We start from the raw sequence: 17,981 nt of genomic DNA on the forward strand, positions 1-17,981 counted from the left end.
ATGCTGTAGGCATATCATTGGAACGTGTGGGCAATATCGTGCATTCAGTTTTGGGGATGAAGAAGCTCTGCGCGCGATGGGTGCCGCGTTTGCTCACAGTGGACTATAGATGAAACCTGGATCCACTACTACACTCCTGAGTCAACGCAACAGGCAAAACAGTGAGTTCCACCGGGCCAAAGTGCTCCGAAGCGTCCAAAAACGCAACAATGGGTCGGAAAGGTAATGTCCTCCGTATTTTGAGATGCACATGGTATAATATTCGTGGACTATCTTGAAAAAGGTAAAACTATAACCGGAGCATACTATTCATCATTATTGGACCGATTGAAAATCGAAATCACCGAAAAACGACCGCATTTAAAGAAGAAAAAACCGCTTTATCATCACGACAATGCGCCTGTTCATTCATGCTTAGTTGCACAAGCAAAATTGCATGAAATCGGCTTCGAATTGGTTCCTCAGCCACCGTATTCACCAGACCTGGCCCCCAGTGACTATTACTTGTTCCCTGACCTGAAGAGATGGCTCACCGGTAAGCGTTTCTACTCAAATGAGGAGCTCATAGCTGAAACTGAGGCGTATTTTGGGGACCTTCCGATCGAGTACTTTTCGGACGGTATCAAAAAGTTAGAAAATCGTTGGACTCGCTGTATCGACCTGAAAGAAGAGTATGTTGAAAAAATAAAAAACCGGCTTTGGCCAAAAAAACGTCTCCGTGTTTCATTTTTCAGGGACTTATCAGACTGCCTAGTATATATATATCACACACATACATACATATATATATATGTATTGTTGAAAATGTATCTTTCCTCGGTAGAAAATTATATTCATGCTTGAAAATTCAACTATTTTGTTAAAAATTTGATTATTCTGTTCAAAGTCCAACTTTTTCCTTGAAAATTCGTTTCTTTTAGATTTAAATATCAACTATTATATTTTTTTTGGTTTTAAACTTTACTTCTGGGTTAACTTTATCAAAATGCAACTTTCTTGGTTAAATATTGATCTTTTTTAGTTGAAAATTTATACATTTTGTTGACATTTTTTCTTTTTTTGGTAGAAAATTTTTGTCCTGCTGGAAATTCGTTTTTTTTTTTATTTTGAAATGTTAACTATTGTATTTTATTGATTTCAAACTTAACTTTTGAGTTAACTTTGTTAAAAATATATTTTTTTGGCTAAAGATTAATCTTTTTAATTAAAAAATTCATCTTTTTGGTTGTAAATTTGTCTTTGGTAGTTAAGGCCATGTGGCGAGTGGGTCATGTGACCTGATTCTTACCTTACCGCCACCTTTTTTATTTTCCAACTTATTTTCACACAAAGCGCCACATCGACTTGAAAATTGAGGATAATAAATAAGAAGGGTCTGGTCCTAAATGTTAATAATTATGAAAAAAGCAACAACAAAATTATTACCAATAAAAAACTTTTTTCATAATTATACAAATTTAGGACCAGACCCACCAATCTTAGTGCTTCTGGTTTATTATCCTGAATTTTCAACTCGATGTGGCGCTTCGTGTAAAAATATCAAAATATGATGGGAAATAAAAAAGTGGCGGTAAGGTAGGAATCTGGTCACGTGACCCACTTGTTACATGGCCTTAAAAGTTGATATACTATTTTAAACATTCATTGTTTTATTTACAGATTCATCTTTTTAATTTAAAAATCAGCTTTTTGGTTTAAAATTTGACAATTTCGTTAAAAAATAATCTTTTATGTAGAAAATTAAATTTTTTACTGTAAATTTCAATTTTACTTTTTTTGTTGTTGAAAATTTATCTTTTTTGGTAGAAAAATATTTTCCCTGTTCCAACGTGGCAGCCCTGAGCCCGCCTGCATATAAACTAAACTAAACTAACTTTCTGGTCAAATATCAAACTGTTTGGTGGAAAATTTATCTTTTATAGTAGGAAATTCATATTATTTGGTTGAAATAAATAAATAAATTAGACATTTTTAAATTTAGAATTTTTGAAATTGTTTTATTCCGTTTATAAACGATCTTATGTTAAAAATAAAGATATAAATTCTAGTATTTGAATATTAATAGACATGGAAAATGAAAAATTGATCTAGGAAAAAGTGAGGGAATTTTGAAAATGAAGTTTTGCGGCCACCTGGTATACGGGGTGTTCATTATTTTTTGTTATCGAGACTCTTTTCAAAATTTAGTAATTCTAGGACAAGATAGGAATAAAAATAAAAAATGAAAGATATTTTTAATTAATAAACTAATAGGATAGTAAAATTTTAAACAGTGTTTCTTTATTTTTATGTGTCTTTTCTGAATTCATAAAAAAGATAAAAAATGAGAGCCAATGAGAGTGAATCCACGTTGGCAAATTGAGCCAAGCAGACAGAATCAGTTAACATGTGTTACTTGTGAAGGGTGAAAATTTACAATGCTCCTTAAATTTATAAAAATCTGTATTGTAAGTACTCACCATAAACAAAAATAAATATAAACTATTAATTGTTTATCCTCTACCATTATCATTGTTTCATTTTAATCTCTAATAACAAATTGCCGTGCATTTAAACTTTTTTTTCTCTAAACATAACCTACAAATATATCAGCTGTTTCCCTTTAAAAATATTTCAGTCTGAAATTATTACTACAAACAGTACATTTTGCAAATAAAATTACGTACCAACGAGGATTAAACTACTTAGAAAACAAATCAATGTAGGTATTATTTGAAAAATCAATAGAACGTGCATACGAGTTTTTAAAATAAAAATCAATTCTCACACATATTTTCAGATTAAAGACTGACAGTGTGGATAATAAAATGAAATAAATAAAAAATGGCCAAATTGAAAGGAAACGAGAGGTCACAGAAATTAAAGCCGAGGATGTCAGATCAGATTGATTCAAATAAATCGTCAGTGTTCAAGATGTCTGCCTTAAATATTATTTTAACAATAATTTGCATAGGTGTTGCTGTTATATTTAGCTATAGAGGATATCTGGAAACTCGTGTCAACACGCCTTATGACGTAGACAAGGTAAGATCTTTATTTAAATTATTTTAATAAAATTTAGTTATTATTTTCAGGCTTCGGACTCACCAGATTTTGACACTTTTTTAAGGTTGACATTATTTTGCTCCTAATTCCAAAAAAGCACCACTAAAGACACTGTTTTCTCATAATAATCTATTAATGACACTATTTTTCCACTTTTACTTAACAAATATTTTTAAACTTCTGCGATAATCGGCTAAAAATGCTTTAGATTTTCAAGACAAAAAAATGAGTTTTTAACAAAACAGCTGAATTTTCAATGAAAAAGATGAAATCTCAACAAGTTGTATTGATTTTCCATAAAAAAAGTTTAATGTTAAACCAAACTGCTGAATTTTAAACATCAAAATGTGAATTTTAAAAATATCGTTGAAATTTAAACCAATAAAGAAATAATTTCAACAACAAAAAAACAGTCACATTTTCAACAAAATTTTAACAAAGTACTATTTCAACTTGAATTTATGATAAAATAATTCAATATTTAAGAAGATAGTTACATTTTAATATAATAATTAATAAATTTTCAACCTAGAAAGATGTATTTTCAACCAAATGTCTAAATTTGCAAACAAAAAAGATTAGATTTCAACTAAAAAAGTCACGTTTTGCACTGAAAATTTTATTTTCTAAAAGGATAATTTAATTTACGATCAAATATTAAAAATTCCAAACTAAGACCAATAAATTTTGAACCATACAGTTGCATTTTTATAAAAAAAATTTTTATAAACAAAACATTAATTTTTATCAAAAAAAATTTTATAACCAAAAAAAAAGAATTCTTCACAGAATACATATATTTTCTAACATATAATTAAATTCTAAACCAAGAGTATGAATTTTCTGTCCACAAATCCGATTTTTAATGAAAATACATAAATTTTTAATTTAAAAAGGTGATTTTTCCACAAAAAATCGAAGTAAAATTTTCAGTTAAAAAATTAATTTTCATTTTTAAAAAAATAATTTACTGCAAGACTGCTGAACTTTCCCAAAGTGATGGATTATCTACAAAAAAATGCATTTTCAACCTGGAAATGCTCATTTTCAACAAACAAAAAAAATAGTTGATATTTAAACCAATAGAATGTAACAAAAATAAATCATTTTCTACCCAAAAAGACAGATTGTCAGCAAAATGCATATATTTTCTAAGAAGGAGTTACATTTTCAACTAAGATCAATTTTCTACCAGAAAATACGATTTTCAAACAAATACGTCCATTTTTAATCGAATAGTTGAATCTTCTACTAAACAGGGGAATTTTTAAAAAAGAATTGATCTTTTTTCCCCCCTCAAAAATAGAATAATTCATTTTTCTTTTTAAAAAAATAAATTTTCAATAAAAGCGAAAATGATTTTTCTACAATGTTGATTTTTTTTACTAAATTGTTGGATTTTCAACCAAAATGAATAATTTTGTTGCCAGAAAAGCCGAATTTTCAAGAAAATACTTGAATCCTTAACTAAAAAAGATTAATTTTCATCCAAACATATGCATTTTTAACAAAGAACATGGAGTTTTTATTAAAAAAAAAAACGAGTTTTCAACAAAATTCATAAATTTTAACCAAATAGTTCAATTTTCTGCCAAGTTGTTAAAGTTATATGCAATTGAAGTTTCAATTTTAAAAAAAACCGGTTAGTCAAGTACGAACAAAAATAGTAAACAGATTGTTGAATTTTTAAACTTCATTTGATTAATTTTCAGTTTATACTTTTTTATAAACATTTTTATCGAAATAGTAGAATTTCTGAACTAAAAAAGATTAATTTTTAATAAAAAATCAACAAAAAGTTCATTTACAACCAGTCAGTTGAATTTTCAACGTAATAGTTTAATTCTTAGTTAAAACCACTATTTTTTAACAAAACAAAGAAAAATGACCACTAAAATTATGAATCATTAAAAAAAGCTTTTAAGAAATTATTTATCTTAGCAATCATGGAGTTAAATTTGTAACCTAAAAAGTTGCACTTTCAACCAAAAAGATGGATTCTTAAGAAGTTACTTTAATTTTCCCCAAAAACCTGAGTTTTTTACCAAATTGTCGACTTTTCAAGCCAAAAAGACGTATTGTCTAAAAAAACAGTTCAATTTTTTACCTGAAAATACTAATTTTCAAAAAGAAATATAATAGTTGCTATTTAAACCCAAAAAGATTTTTATTTTAAGTAAAAACAATTTAATATAACCAGAAAAGACAAATTTTCAACACAATACTTGAATCCTCGAATAAAAAAATTTATTTTCTAACCAAAAAGTCGAATTGTTAATCAAGTACATATATTTAAACAGCCAAGATGAATTTTCAACAAAATACATAATTTGTTAACCAAATAGATCAATTATCTACAAAAAATGTTTAATTTTCGATAAAAAAAAATACGATTTTTCTACAAAACATTTGAATTTTTTAACCGAAAATGTAAATTTTCAGCAAAAAAGTTAATTTTCAATCGAAAGAGATTAATTTGTAACCAGACAGATGCATTTTTTTCAAAAAAGATAACATTTCTACAGAAATAGATCAATTTTAGACCCAAAAAGTTGAATGTTATAAAAAATAATTTATCTTTTAATATAAAAAAAAAACTTTTTTAGTCAAGGAATAAACAAGATTTAAATCAAATTGTTGAATTATCAAACAAAAAAGATGATTTTTCGGAAAAACAGTTGAATTTTTAACCAAGAAGCATAACTTTTTAACAAAATTGTTGAATTTTCAAACAAAATTATTCAAAAAACACTGAAGTTTATTTTTAATAATGATCAAATTTTATGACACTTTTCTTTCAATTTGTGACACTACCTACATTTTTTTAAATCTCTAAAGTAAGTCCGAGGCCTATCATTTTTAATTCATGTTCTTTTATATGTTCTATGAATCATTTTATTTATTAATATTTTCCTAAATGCAGTTGGTTAATACAGCCAAATTAAACAACTCTGAGCGATATTGGGGTTCCTACAGATCAGGAGTTTATTTTGGAATGAAAACTAGAGATCCTTATTCCTTGGTAACAGGACTGATGTGGTACTTTCCTCACTTTTTACGACAAGGAGGAGAGGGGCTCAGACATTGGTGTGAACAGAGTGATAAATTGGACAGGTAATTTTTCCATCATTTTTCCATTTTTAATATTTTCTTTCAGATAGATTAAAAAAATTTATTGAATGCTTCACTACTTTCTAATGATAAAAATAGATACATTGAAAAAAAATGGATGAGATTGAAGATTGAAAAATAGATAAATAACAGACTTGAAAAATGCTCACGTTTGAATTTTTTTAAACGTATTTTTAACAATATTTTATACGTATTCTTTTTACAGGGGTGCCGCAAAACTTGATTTTCAAAAATCCCCGACTTTTCCCTGACTAATTTTTTATTTTCCCTGACCATTAATATTTTAAGACCAAAATTCTAATCTTGTAACATTTTTAATATAGTATGTTTTATGAATGGAATAAAACAATTTAAATTTAAATTTCTACTTTTTCAATTCATTATTCTCGAGGCTGCCACAGCCTAATTTACTTTTTTTTGAAGTGACTGATTTCTAACCCAAAACTGGTTACAAATCACTAATGCGTATTAATAATTTGACTAATATTCTTTCGAATTTAAAAGAATGCAATTAAATTTTTAAGGAATCTAGGTGAATTTTAAGAAATTCAGGATAAACTCATAAGAGTTCAAAACAATTTATGTTAAACTCAAATGAATTCGAAAACATTAAAAAAGATCAGAAGAATTTGATTAAATTCATGGTGAATTAAAAAAACATGCAAGTGAATTGAAAACATAATACATATGAAAAAATAACTGAATTCAGTAAGTATGAAATAAGTCTGCCAAAAATGTGAGGCAATTAAAAATATTTTTATGAAATTCCTAAGAATTAAAGGTGAGTTTAAAAGACTTCAGGATGAATTAAATAAGAATTCAAGTCAATTAACCAAATTTCGGAGAATTCCAAAAAATAAAAAAGAATTAAATGTGAATTTCAGATTAATTAAAATGAATTTCCTCCAATATTTTTAAATCTCTTGAAATCCTTGAAACCATATACGAAATCCCTCTTTTGTGGAATAATAAATTCTTTAAAATCCTCGGAAATGTTATAAAAATCCCTAGAATTTTTTTAAAAATTGTGAAGCCATAGGTCCTTTCAATACTTTGGAATCATTTTAAATACTCTAAAATATTTTAAATCCTTTGAAATCCCCTTAAATTACTGAAACTAATTAAGAAATTCCTGAAATCTTTTCAAATGCCCTGAAACATTTCAAATCCTTTAAAAACTTTTGAAAATCTTTTGACATTCGTTAAATCTGTTGGAAATGCCTTAGAATCTTTTCAAATACCCTAAAATATTTCCAATCCTTTGAAATATATTTTGAAATCCCTTGGAACTTTTCTAAGTTCTTGAAAGTTCCTTGCAATTTTTAAAAATACATACTAAAATCTTTATAATCCTTTGAAATCACATCAAGCTACTGGAATTTAAAAAAAATAACCTACAACTTTTTAATTTATGGAAATCAATTAGAATTCCTTGGAATCTTTTAAAAAATATCAAAAAATTATAGTAAATTCTTTTAAACCCTATGCTTTAAAAAAAGCTCTTCACAATTTCTTGGAATTTTAAAAAATACCCTAAAATCTTTTTAAAAAACGTTTGGAATCCCTTCAAATTATTTAAATCTATACAAAAAATTCCTTTGAATATTTTAAAACGTAAAAGAAAATTCATCAAAGAAATAAATTCAGAAATAGGCAGTCTTTATTATTTTGGACAGTCACTTATAGTGCTATTTTTGGTTGAAAGTTTATTCTTCTTTGTTGAAAAGTTTAATATTATATTTTTGGTTGAGAATTCAATGTTTTTTAATTCAGCAATTTTGTTCACAATTAATCCTTTTTTTTGTGAAAAATTCAACTATTATTGTAGAAAATTTAAATATTTGCTTTAAAGTTAATGTTGTTGAAATTTCAGGATTTCGAGCTAAAAATTCATAATTTATGGAAAAAATTCAACAATTTGTTATTTTTTGTAGACATTTGAATGTTTTCTATTAAAAATAAAAATCCATTTTGATTGAAATATGAACTATTAAGTTTTTCGTTAAGAATTCAACTATTTTAGTAGAAAATTCCACTTCTTGGTTGAAAATGAACCTGTTTATTGAAAAATCAACTATTTTGTTGAAAAGTCATCTTTTTGCATTAATCTAATTGTTTTTTGTTTAAAATTTGACTCTTTCTTGGATGAAATATTAACTATTATATTTTTCGTTAACAATTCATATTTTTGGTTAATATTTTCTACTTTGTTAAAAGTTGAACAAATTTGTTAAAAATGTATTTTTTTTTTTGGTTAGACGTTCTTCATTTTAGTTGATAATTCAAGTACAAAATTGATTTATCTGTCGGGATTTATCTATTATCAAAAAGAATCTCTTTAAAAATGTCTTGTTTTCTAATTTCTCGAATTTCTGTTTATTATTTTTAAAAACCTGAATCAAGCCTTGTTATCAGGGGAAAATTGGGCAAAAATGGTCGATTTTAGGTGGTGTACATGATTTTTCTAAATTTAAGGGATTAAGAATGGGACTGACTCTGATCCCTGACATCTAAATAAAAAAATTAAACTAAATACTTGTCTGTTTCTAAAACTCTCAACAGGTACGCCTGGCTAGAACACGACGGAGAAACCTTTGGAGTTCAAGAAATAGTCGACGCTGGTGCAATTCTGAACACCAGCTTTGTGAAAAAACCAGGAGGTAGACACGGAGGAGATTGGACAGCTAGAATCGGCGTCCGGTCCGAAAAAGGAGAACGAGATGGTGAGGAAATTTCTCTCCTCTTCTACTCGGCAATCGAAGAGAAAACTAACGGGAAAATCCGAGCAGTACTGGGTGAAAAAAATCGCCTAACTGGAATGGAAGGCAACACCGAAGGTCTCGGATTTTTCACAATAAACTTGATTCCCACCCTGGGTGATATCGAAGAACACTCCTTCCTGGCAACCGTCGCCCCAGGTCTGCATCTCTTAAAAGAAACCGTTCTCCAAAACCTGAGAATCGCTTCCTACAAAGGTTCCACCAAGAAGCACATCGTCTTGGGCGGAGAACAATTGTCATCCACCCACGACGGAACTAAACTGGAGCCAAATTTTATAGTGACCCAAGTGACAGCAAAAATACCTTTCGAATTTGAAATCAGCTTCGAATCCGGCAGCTTTATTGACCGGAGGGAAAAACTCACAGGGGAAAGATACGAGAAAGCACTTAGGGAGAAGCGACAACTCTTTAACGAGAAGTTTGAAAACATCTTTAAACTCAGCTCCAAGGGTTATAGACCAGATGAGGTTGACTTTGCAAAAATGGCTTTCTCAAACATGATTGGATCCATCGGATATTTCTACGGTTCTGCCCAGGTGCAAAGTTCCTACACAAAGGAACCTGTTCCTTATTGGAAGGCTGCTCTTTACACTGCAGTTCCTAGCAGAAGTTTCTTCCCGAGAGGATTCCTTTGGGATGAAGGCTTTCATGGATTACTCATATCTGCCTGGAATCTAGATATAGAAGTGGACATCATAAGTCACTGGTTTGACCTCATGAACGTCGAGGGCTGGATTCCCAGGGAAATGATTCTCGGGCAAGAAGCTCTCGCAAAAGTTCCTGAAGAATTTGTCACCCAGGTTAATACAAACGCAAATCCGCCAACGTTTTTCCTTACTCTGAAATACATTTTGGACCACAATCGAGACGAGTTGTTGAGAAAGCACCATCATTTTTTGGAGAAACTCTATCCTAGACTGCAGGCCTGGTTTAAATGGTTTAATACAACGCAAATTGGCGACATGCCAGGGACTTATCGCTGGCGCGGAAGAGACAGCACGACAAATAGGGAATTGAATCCTAAAACTTTGACTTCTGGATTGGATGATTATCCGAGAGCATCGCATCCGAATTTGGATGAAAGGCATGTTGATTTAAGATGCTGGATCGCTCTTGCTGCTGGTGTTATGTCCCAGATTGCTGAGGTTTTGAAGAAACCTGGCTCAAAGTACTCTGATACTTATGATTATCTAACTGATAACGATTTGCTGAACCAGCTTCACTGGTCACCAAGGACCCAAACTTTCTCGGATTATGGTTTGCACACGGATAGAGTAATTCTCAAAAGGCCGACACCATCGCCTAGGTCTCAGCAATCAGCAGATATGGTTCGAGTCGTTCTAGAAGATCCTATCTTGAGATATGTAGATTCTACTTTCGGATATGTTTCGCTCTTTCCTTTCATTCTTCAGATCATCCAACCGGATTCTCCACAGCTGGAGAAGATTTTAGACGATATAGTGAATCCAGACTTAATATGGACCAAATATGGTTTAAGATCTCTCGCGAGGAGTTCGCCTTTGTATGGAAAACATAATACGGAACATGATCCACCCTATTGGAGGGGCAACATTTGGATTAATATTAATTATTTAACTGCGAGGGCCTTACATCATTACTCTAAAATCGAGGGACCACACCGGGCAAAGGCGAAGAATATTTATGATAGACTGAGGCAGAATTTGATTAAGAATGTGATTTGGCAGTATAAGAAGACGGGATTCAGCTGGGAAAATTACGGAGACACTCTTGGGAATGGGAAGGGATGTCATCCTTTCACTGGATGGACTTCCCTGACGGTTTTACTCATGGGTGAAATTTATTAATAAACGAATCAATTTAGGCCCTTGATGATGTATAAATTTGCCTTCTAAATCTTTTTTTTGCCGGGTTTTCTGACTCAAATGTGACCAAAGTTTCTAGTTTTCCATGTTCAGGATATAGAATATAGATGATAAAGTGAGAGATAATTAAAATAGAAAAGTTTTTGAGGATTTTGTAATCACACTAGTTTTTAATTCTAAAGTAGAATTTTAGAAAAGTAAAAATAATAAAAGAAGAAAAATAATAGAGAGAGGTCAGAATAAAAATAGCAAGTCATATCATTAGCAGTTTGTAAAATGGTAGACGTTCAATTTTAAATGTAGAGTTGAATAAGTATCAAAGTATAAGAAAGCGAGTATAAAAATTAAAATAGTTTATCCATCTAAAATCACAGTTTTAACGCTTTTCTCAACGGATCGAAATATGTATTACCAAGGAATTAATCAAATAACGAAAAGGTTCTACTGTTTGAGTCAGAAAATTAAGTTATTTGAATCTAGAAAGGTACTATGACAATCTATTAGCACAAGTATCACTTTCTACTTTTCAACTTTAAGCTAAGACAACAAAATACAAAGTGAAAAAAAATTAGAGTACTTTTCTGAACAATAATTTTGTACTATCTTCGTGGAACAGAAATGTAGAAATGTTTTTATTTTGTTGTACTATAAGCTTTTGTATTAACTGTCAGGCTAGATATTTATTATACAATGAGCAGGGTGTCTAGCGGAATAGGGAAAATCGGAGATTTTTATTTGATCGGGAAAACTTTGGGAATTTTTTTCTTTTGTCCCAAATTCTACATTTTTTCTCTTAAACAGGATGAAAGTTATCAAAATTCTCATTAAGAGAAGCTAGAATTAAGGCATCTGGTGAATTATTTAAGAATATATTGCAAAAAAGGTGCCAATTAAATTTTTGTTCTAAAAATGTAAATAAAATTTTATTTTAATGCATTACTGGGACATTCAGCTTAATAAAACTTGGGGTTCCTGATCAAAATTTAACTTTTAAAAGTTACAAACGCTACCAGATAAATGTTTTTTTTTTTGTGAAAAAATTTGCCATAATTTTTGTTTAAATTGTCAACAGGTTTCCCTGGGCCATTTTAGGCCTGAAAATAAATTTTCTTAATTATAAATTTTTTATAAATACTAATTAACGACAAAAAATTATTTTATCCTTAAAAATAATTTCTTAATTTTTAGGGAGTGAACCCTAAACTTTACGAAATAAAATAATTTTTTTAAACATATTAGACTCAGAAAACACAAAAATACACATTTTTGATAGTTAAAAAAATTCTTATAGTACTTTAAAATGTATTTTATGACTTAAAGGGACTAATGTGCATTAATAATGTGACTAATGTTATTTTAAATGTAAAAAAAATTTAAAAGAATTTGATGAAATTTATAAGAATTCAATATGAAATTAAACGAATTCAAAAGAATTAAAGTAAAATACAAAAGAACTTCATTAATTTTAAACAAAAATTAAAAAATCAAAAACTTTTCATTGATTTCAATAAAAGAGCAGTAAACAGAATTCAGAAAAAAATTCAACAATTCAAATGAATTGAAAAAACAACACTGAATTAAATAAAATTCGCGAGCACTTAGAAGAATAGAAGGAACATTGGAAGAATTCGATGAAATTTATCCCAATATAAGATTAATTAAAAGCAATCGAGTGAATTGAAAACAAAAAATATTAATAAAATTCATTGATTACAGTTAATTTGGAGTGAATTTGTGCAAAGGAATTTGATGAAATTCCTAAGAATTCAATGTGATCTTTAAAGAATTCATGGTTCACTCTGATGAGTTCTTATCTTTTTTTAAGTTATTTTAATTGATTAAAAGGCACAGAACCAAAAATTGGATTGAGTAGAATCGAGCGAATTTAAAAGAAATCAAGCGAATTTCAAAGAATTAAAAAGAATTCAGGGTAAATTCTAAATTATTTCAAATAAGTTGCAAAAATCCAGAATATTTAATAAATTTCAGTAAAATTGGAGTGATTTTTAAAAAATGGCAGAGAATTAAATATAATTTGACGAAATTGATACAAATCTAAGATAAGTTTTAAAGAATTCAGGGTTAATTAAAAATAATTGAAGTAAAGGCAACAAAAATTTTAAAGTCCAAATAAAGTATGTATCAGCAAAAAATTCATTAAATTTAGTGGATTCCAAGGAATTCAAAAAAGCAGAGTGATTTCAAAAGAATTCAAAGTAATTCAGTAGAATTCAATAGAATGCAAAGAAATTCAAAAGGATTCAAAGGAATTCAATACAATTCAAAGGTATTCAATAGAACTCAAAAATCGCTAAAGTGATATTTTCATTTATAAGGGAAACTGTAGTGATTTTATCTTGAAACAGTGATAAAATAATTGATGAAAGCTTACATCATTTCGAAGTAAATAGTTGCTAAAAATACATTTTAAAGTACGTACGTGTATTTTTTGTACATTTTGAAACTTCATGATTTTTTTTCTGTCGACCGGTATAAATGTTTTAAAATTAATTCATTATGGAGAATATTTTCCCTATAATATTTTTAGAAACAATTATTTTTCATAGAATTCAAAGCTTATTCCTTGAACAAAAAAATTCCTGAATGTAAAAGAAATTTTAAGCCTTAAATTTGTATTATTTTTTTAATCAAAAACTAACAAAACTGATTTTCAGACCTAAAACAGCCTAGCAACAAAAATTTACAAAATTCCAAAATTGGAATTTTTACGGGACAACCTAATAAAAATGTTCAAAAGTTACTACAAATAAGTTGAAAAAATTCGGAAACATCTTTGGGAAAGTAATAAAAATAAAATGTATATATATTTTAAATATATTAGCAGAAAAAAATATATAAAATTTGCCAACATTTTTGTTTTAACTTTAAATATGTTGCATTATACACGCAAAAATATTAACAATAATAATGATGATAAGTTGGTATGATTTTTAGCAATTTTTCTTTAAAATGATCTGCAGGGCATTAAAACATGTTTATTATATTAAATTTGATTCAGATTTTAGGAAAACATCGACATTTTTCAGTATTTTCTCAGAAAATTCACAAAATAACTTCATTCTTACACATTTTGTAGATAATTCCGATAACTTTCAACCGATTTGAGATAAAAAATGTTAAATATCATGGGATAAGTTTGGCACCCACAAATAAATAATTGTTTTCTGACAAAAATAAATTGTGTGCAGGTATATTGTTAAAATTGTCATTTCTATAAGTTAGCTTGGCACAAATTACAGGAAAACATCCTTAAATTTCCCGGGGAAAAAACTTTGTTCGAGTAAATCGAGAAATTGCAAAATACCTGAACACTAGACACCATAATTACGCTAGGAAAAAATCTTGCTTAATCTTTTTAGTGATTCTTAAGAAAAAGTTGCTAAATATTTCAATTTTCTTGTAAATTTAATCAGATTAAGTTACTACTTTTGCATCTGCACTTTGTACCTGCAAATTTTGTTGAAGTAATAAAGATAATGTCTCTTAGGCTTTAGATAATAATAGGCATTAGTTGCAAGAAGCGTAAAGATTTAAAAAATTTTATATTTAAGTAGAATATCTCATATTGTTGGGTGTTTTTCTATGAAAGTTGTTGGCGAGAAACTTTTGTCGCCATGGCTGTGATACATCAAAATGTATGAATGACAGCATTTAGTAAATTAATGAAATGAATTTCACAATTTCAAACCTCTTTATGATACTACTGTATTGCCTTTATATCTGTTGTAATAAATAATTTATTTTCAAGGAATCTTTTCTTCTGATCCTTGTGTCTTATTTGAATTTAAAAGCAGTGTTAGGAAGTAACTAGCTTATTTTAACTATTTACCGTTTTCAGTAACAATAGCAGGTCTCGCAATCCCTATCTGATAAAATATAGGGACAAAATGCTACTTTTTATCACGCTCATAGCGTAATTTTGTAGCACTGAAAGGGTAAGAAACAAATCCAGGATACATTCATAAGAAATAAAAAAATTTCAAGTTAAATCCAAAATGGCTCGAATACATTTTAAAAATCAGAAAAATTCGATTGATTTCCATAAAATTTGAATGAATTTAGAGGAATTTAGAAGAAACGAGAAGAATTCGATGAAACTCAATAAAATTCTAGGCGAAATTAAAAAATGCAAACGAATTGAAAGCAATTTAAAAATATGAAAACAACTTAAATGAATTCAGTAACTTTGAAATTACCTTAGAAAAATTCAAGCGAATTCAAAGGAATTTTATGAAATACTTAAGAATTATAGATGAGGTTAAAATACTTCAGGAGAAATTAAATCAAAACTTTTAAAAATTAAGAAAAAATGCATTGAATTAAAACAATTCAGGATGAATTGATAAAAATGCAGGGTCAACTCAGAACAAAATTTCAAATCAATTCAAATCTGTGAAACCCTACTAATTTCTAACTAAAAAAGTGACCAATGACGACAAAATATTGAAAAAATCCATTTCTTTCAGTAACATTTGAATATATTTAGAAGAATTTAAAGGAAATTAGAAGAATTCGATGAAATTCATTAAAATTCAAGTTCAAGCTGAATTTAAAACGCAATCATGTACATTGACAACAAATTAAAAATATAAAAAATCTATTGATTTGAGGAATTGAGTAAATTTAGAAGAATTAAAGTGCATTAAAAAAAATTCAGAAGAATTTCAAAGAATGTAACAGAATCCAGAGAAAATTAATAAGAATTCAGGGCGAATTAAAAAAAAACAGAAGAATTTCAAAGACTTTAACAGAATCCAGGGTAAATTAATAAGAATTCAGGGTGAATTTCAACAAAATTCAAATATAATTGATAAATATAAAAGAATTTAAATGAATTGGAAAAATAAAATAAAGATCGAAAAAATCCATTTATTTCAGTAACATTTGAATAGATTTAGAAGAATTTAAAGGAAATGAGAAGAATTCGATGAAATTCATTAAAATTCAAGTTCAAGCTAAATTTAAAACGCAATCATGTACATTGACAACAAATTAAAAATACAAAAAATCTATTGTTTTGAGGAATTGAGTAAATTTAGAAGAATTAAAGTGCATTAAAAAAAATTCAGAAGAATTTCAAAGAATGTAACAGAATCCAGAGTAAATTAATAAGAATTCAGGGCAAATTAAAAAAAAACAGAAGAATTTCAAAGACTTTAACAGAATCCAGGGTAAATTAATAAGAATTCAGGGTGAATTTCAACAAAATTCAAATATGACTGATAAATACAAAAGAATTTAAATGAATTGGAAAAATAAAATAAAGATCGAAAAAATCCATTTATTTCAGTAACATTTGAGTGAATTTAAAATAAATTGAGGAAAATGAGAAGAATTCGATGAAATTCATAACAAATCAATATGAATTTAAAAAGCAATCAAGTGAATTGCAAATGATTTTTAAAAATGCATTGAATTCAGTAAGTTTAAAATGAGTACAGAAAAATTAAAAGGGCATTCAAAAGAATTTTTTTTTAATCCACTGAAGTGAGTAAAAGTGAGTGATTTTAGAAGAATTTAAAAACATTGTGGATAAACTAATAAGAATTTAGGACAAATTCCAAATAAAATTGCAAAAAATATTTGAAAATCTTTGAAACCCTACAAAACCCCTCACTTTTGGTAAAATCAGTTAATAATTTATTTGTCATTTTTTTAAATAACCCAAAATATTTTAAATCCCTTAACATTTTTTAAAGGACCAATTATACAATAAAAATATAATTTAAAAACCCAATTCAATTAGAATAAATTTAAAAAATCCAAAGGATTTAAAAGAATTCAGGGTAAGTTAAAAAAAAATAATTCCAAATCTCTTCAAAACTTTGAAACCTACAAAAAACTCTCACTTCTCGTGAATAAATTCTTTAAAATACACTAAAATATAATTTTAAAAAACCCGAGAAACTCTATGATATTTCCCGAAACTCTGGAAAATGTTTTAAAATAGATTGAGATCTTTAAAATTCCATAAAATCATGGAAATCCTCGGAAATCTTACAAAATCCTGTGAAATCATTTAAAACATTGATATCTTTCGAATTCATAGAAAATTCTCTATCTTAAAATAAATATTAAGCAGAATTGAGTGAATCTAGAAAAAATCAAGCGAATTAAAAAAAATCAGCGAAAGTTAAATAATCAGGAGAATTCTAAAGAATTTAAATTTTCTCAAAATAATTCATGATCGATTATTAAGAATGCAAAGCGAATTTCAAATGAATCCAAATGAGTTGAAAAAATTTCCAGAAAACAAAAATACACCGTTGATTTCAGTAAATTTGAATGAACTGAAATTTAAAGTGGATTTAAAAGTCTTCAGGGTGAATTTAAAAAATTGAAAATCCAGAAAAGATCCTTAGAATTCAGTAGATTTCAATGGAATTGTGAAGAATTCGAAGTAATTCCAAATAATTTATAAATTCTTGGGTTCTCCATTTCAACTAGAAAAAAGTGCCTGAATTGATCTTTTTATTTTTGCAATTGACTAAAAAGTGACTATAGTAGGGTGGTCCAATTTTTTTTTATTTTCATACTAAACACCAAAAGTTTTTGTACATTTTACAATGAATACATAGAATACGAATAAATTTATTTTTTAAATCACTCCCATAAGTCTTTTATACAGTACATAAAAAAGACTTATGGGAGTGTTAGTTTTTGGCGCTAATTATGAATAATGCTAGAAACTTGTTTTTTCTGAATTATTCAACTTATTTTCAACTCTTCAGTTAGATAGAAAAAATAATCCATTAAATCTAATGGAAATAATTGTTCACACAATTTACTATTATTTATTATAATACTCTCTTTGAATAATGCTAGAAAGTTGCGGTTTTTTCTAAAACTGTCTCCTTTTTGTCCCCTTTTCTATAAAAGTGAGGTATTAATTGGTTCAAGTTAACAAACATAATTGTTTAAACAATTTATTACTTTTAATAATATTATCTTTAAATAATGCTAGAAAGTTGCGATTTCTTCTGAAATTTTCCACTTTCTTGTTAACTTGTCACTTAGAGTGTAACAATAAATAATGTAATTGAACAAACATATTGGTTTAAGCAAATTATTAATGTTTACAACTATTAACTTTTAAATTTCAAACTGTTAAAATTGAAGTTTGAAAGTTTTTTAATTCAAAAGTTTTGTATTCAAATTT

At 27.8% G+C, this 17,981-nt stretch overlaps 1 protein-coding gene across 2 annotated transcripts; it reads left to right on the forward strand.

Moving 5' to 3' along the window:
• Window positions 1-2,372: 2,372 nt before the first annotated feature.
• LOC117171794 (mannosyl-oligosaccharide glucosidase GCS1) lies at window positions 2,373-11,960 on the forward strand. Of its 2 annotated transcripts, XM_033359404.1 has the most exons (5): window positions 2,373-2,447; window positions 2,618-2,701; window positions 2,780-3,024; window positions 5,969-6,159; window positions 8,740-11,960. In XM_033359404.1, exons 3-5 carry the CDS (start codon window positions 2,824-2,826, stop codon window positions 10,781-10,783), a joined length of 2,436 nt encoding a protein of 811 aa, XP_033215295.1. In that variant the 5' UTR covers window positions 2,373-2,447; window positions 2,618-2,701; window positions 2,780-2,823; the 3' UTR covers window positions 10,784-11,960. The 2 variants fall into 2 exon arrangements, with proteins under 2 accessions (XP_033215295.1, XP_033215296.1); XM_033359405.1 differs by lacking the exon at window positions 2,618-2,701 and having other exon boundaries at window positions 2,381-2,447.
• The last annotated feature ends 6,021 nt before the right edge of the window (window positions 11,961-17,981 follow it).

This window comes from Belonocnema kinseyi, chromosome 4 (genome assembly GCF_010883055.1).
Source record: "Belonocnema kinseyi isolate 2016_QV_RU_SX_M_011 chromosome 4, B_treatae_v1, whole genome shotgun sequence".
NCBI lineage: Eukaryota > Metazoa > Arthropoda > Insecta > Hymenoptera > Cynipidae > Belonocnema > Belonocnema kinseyi.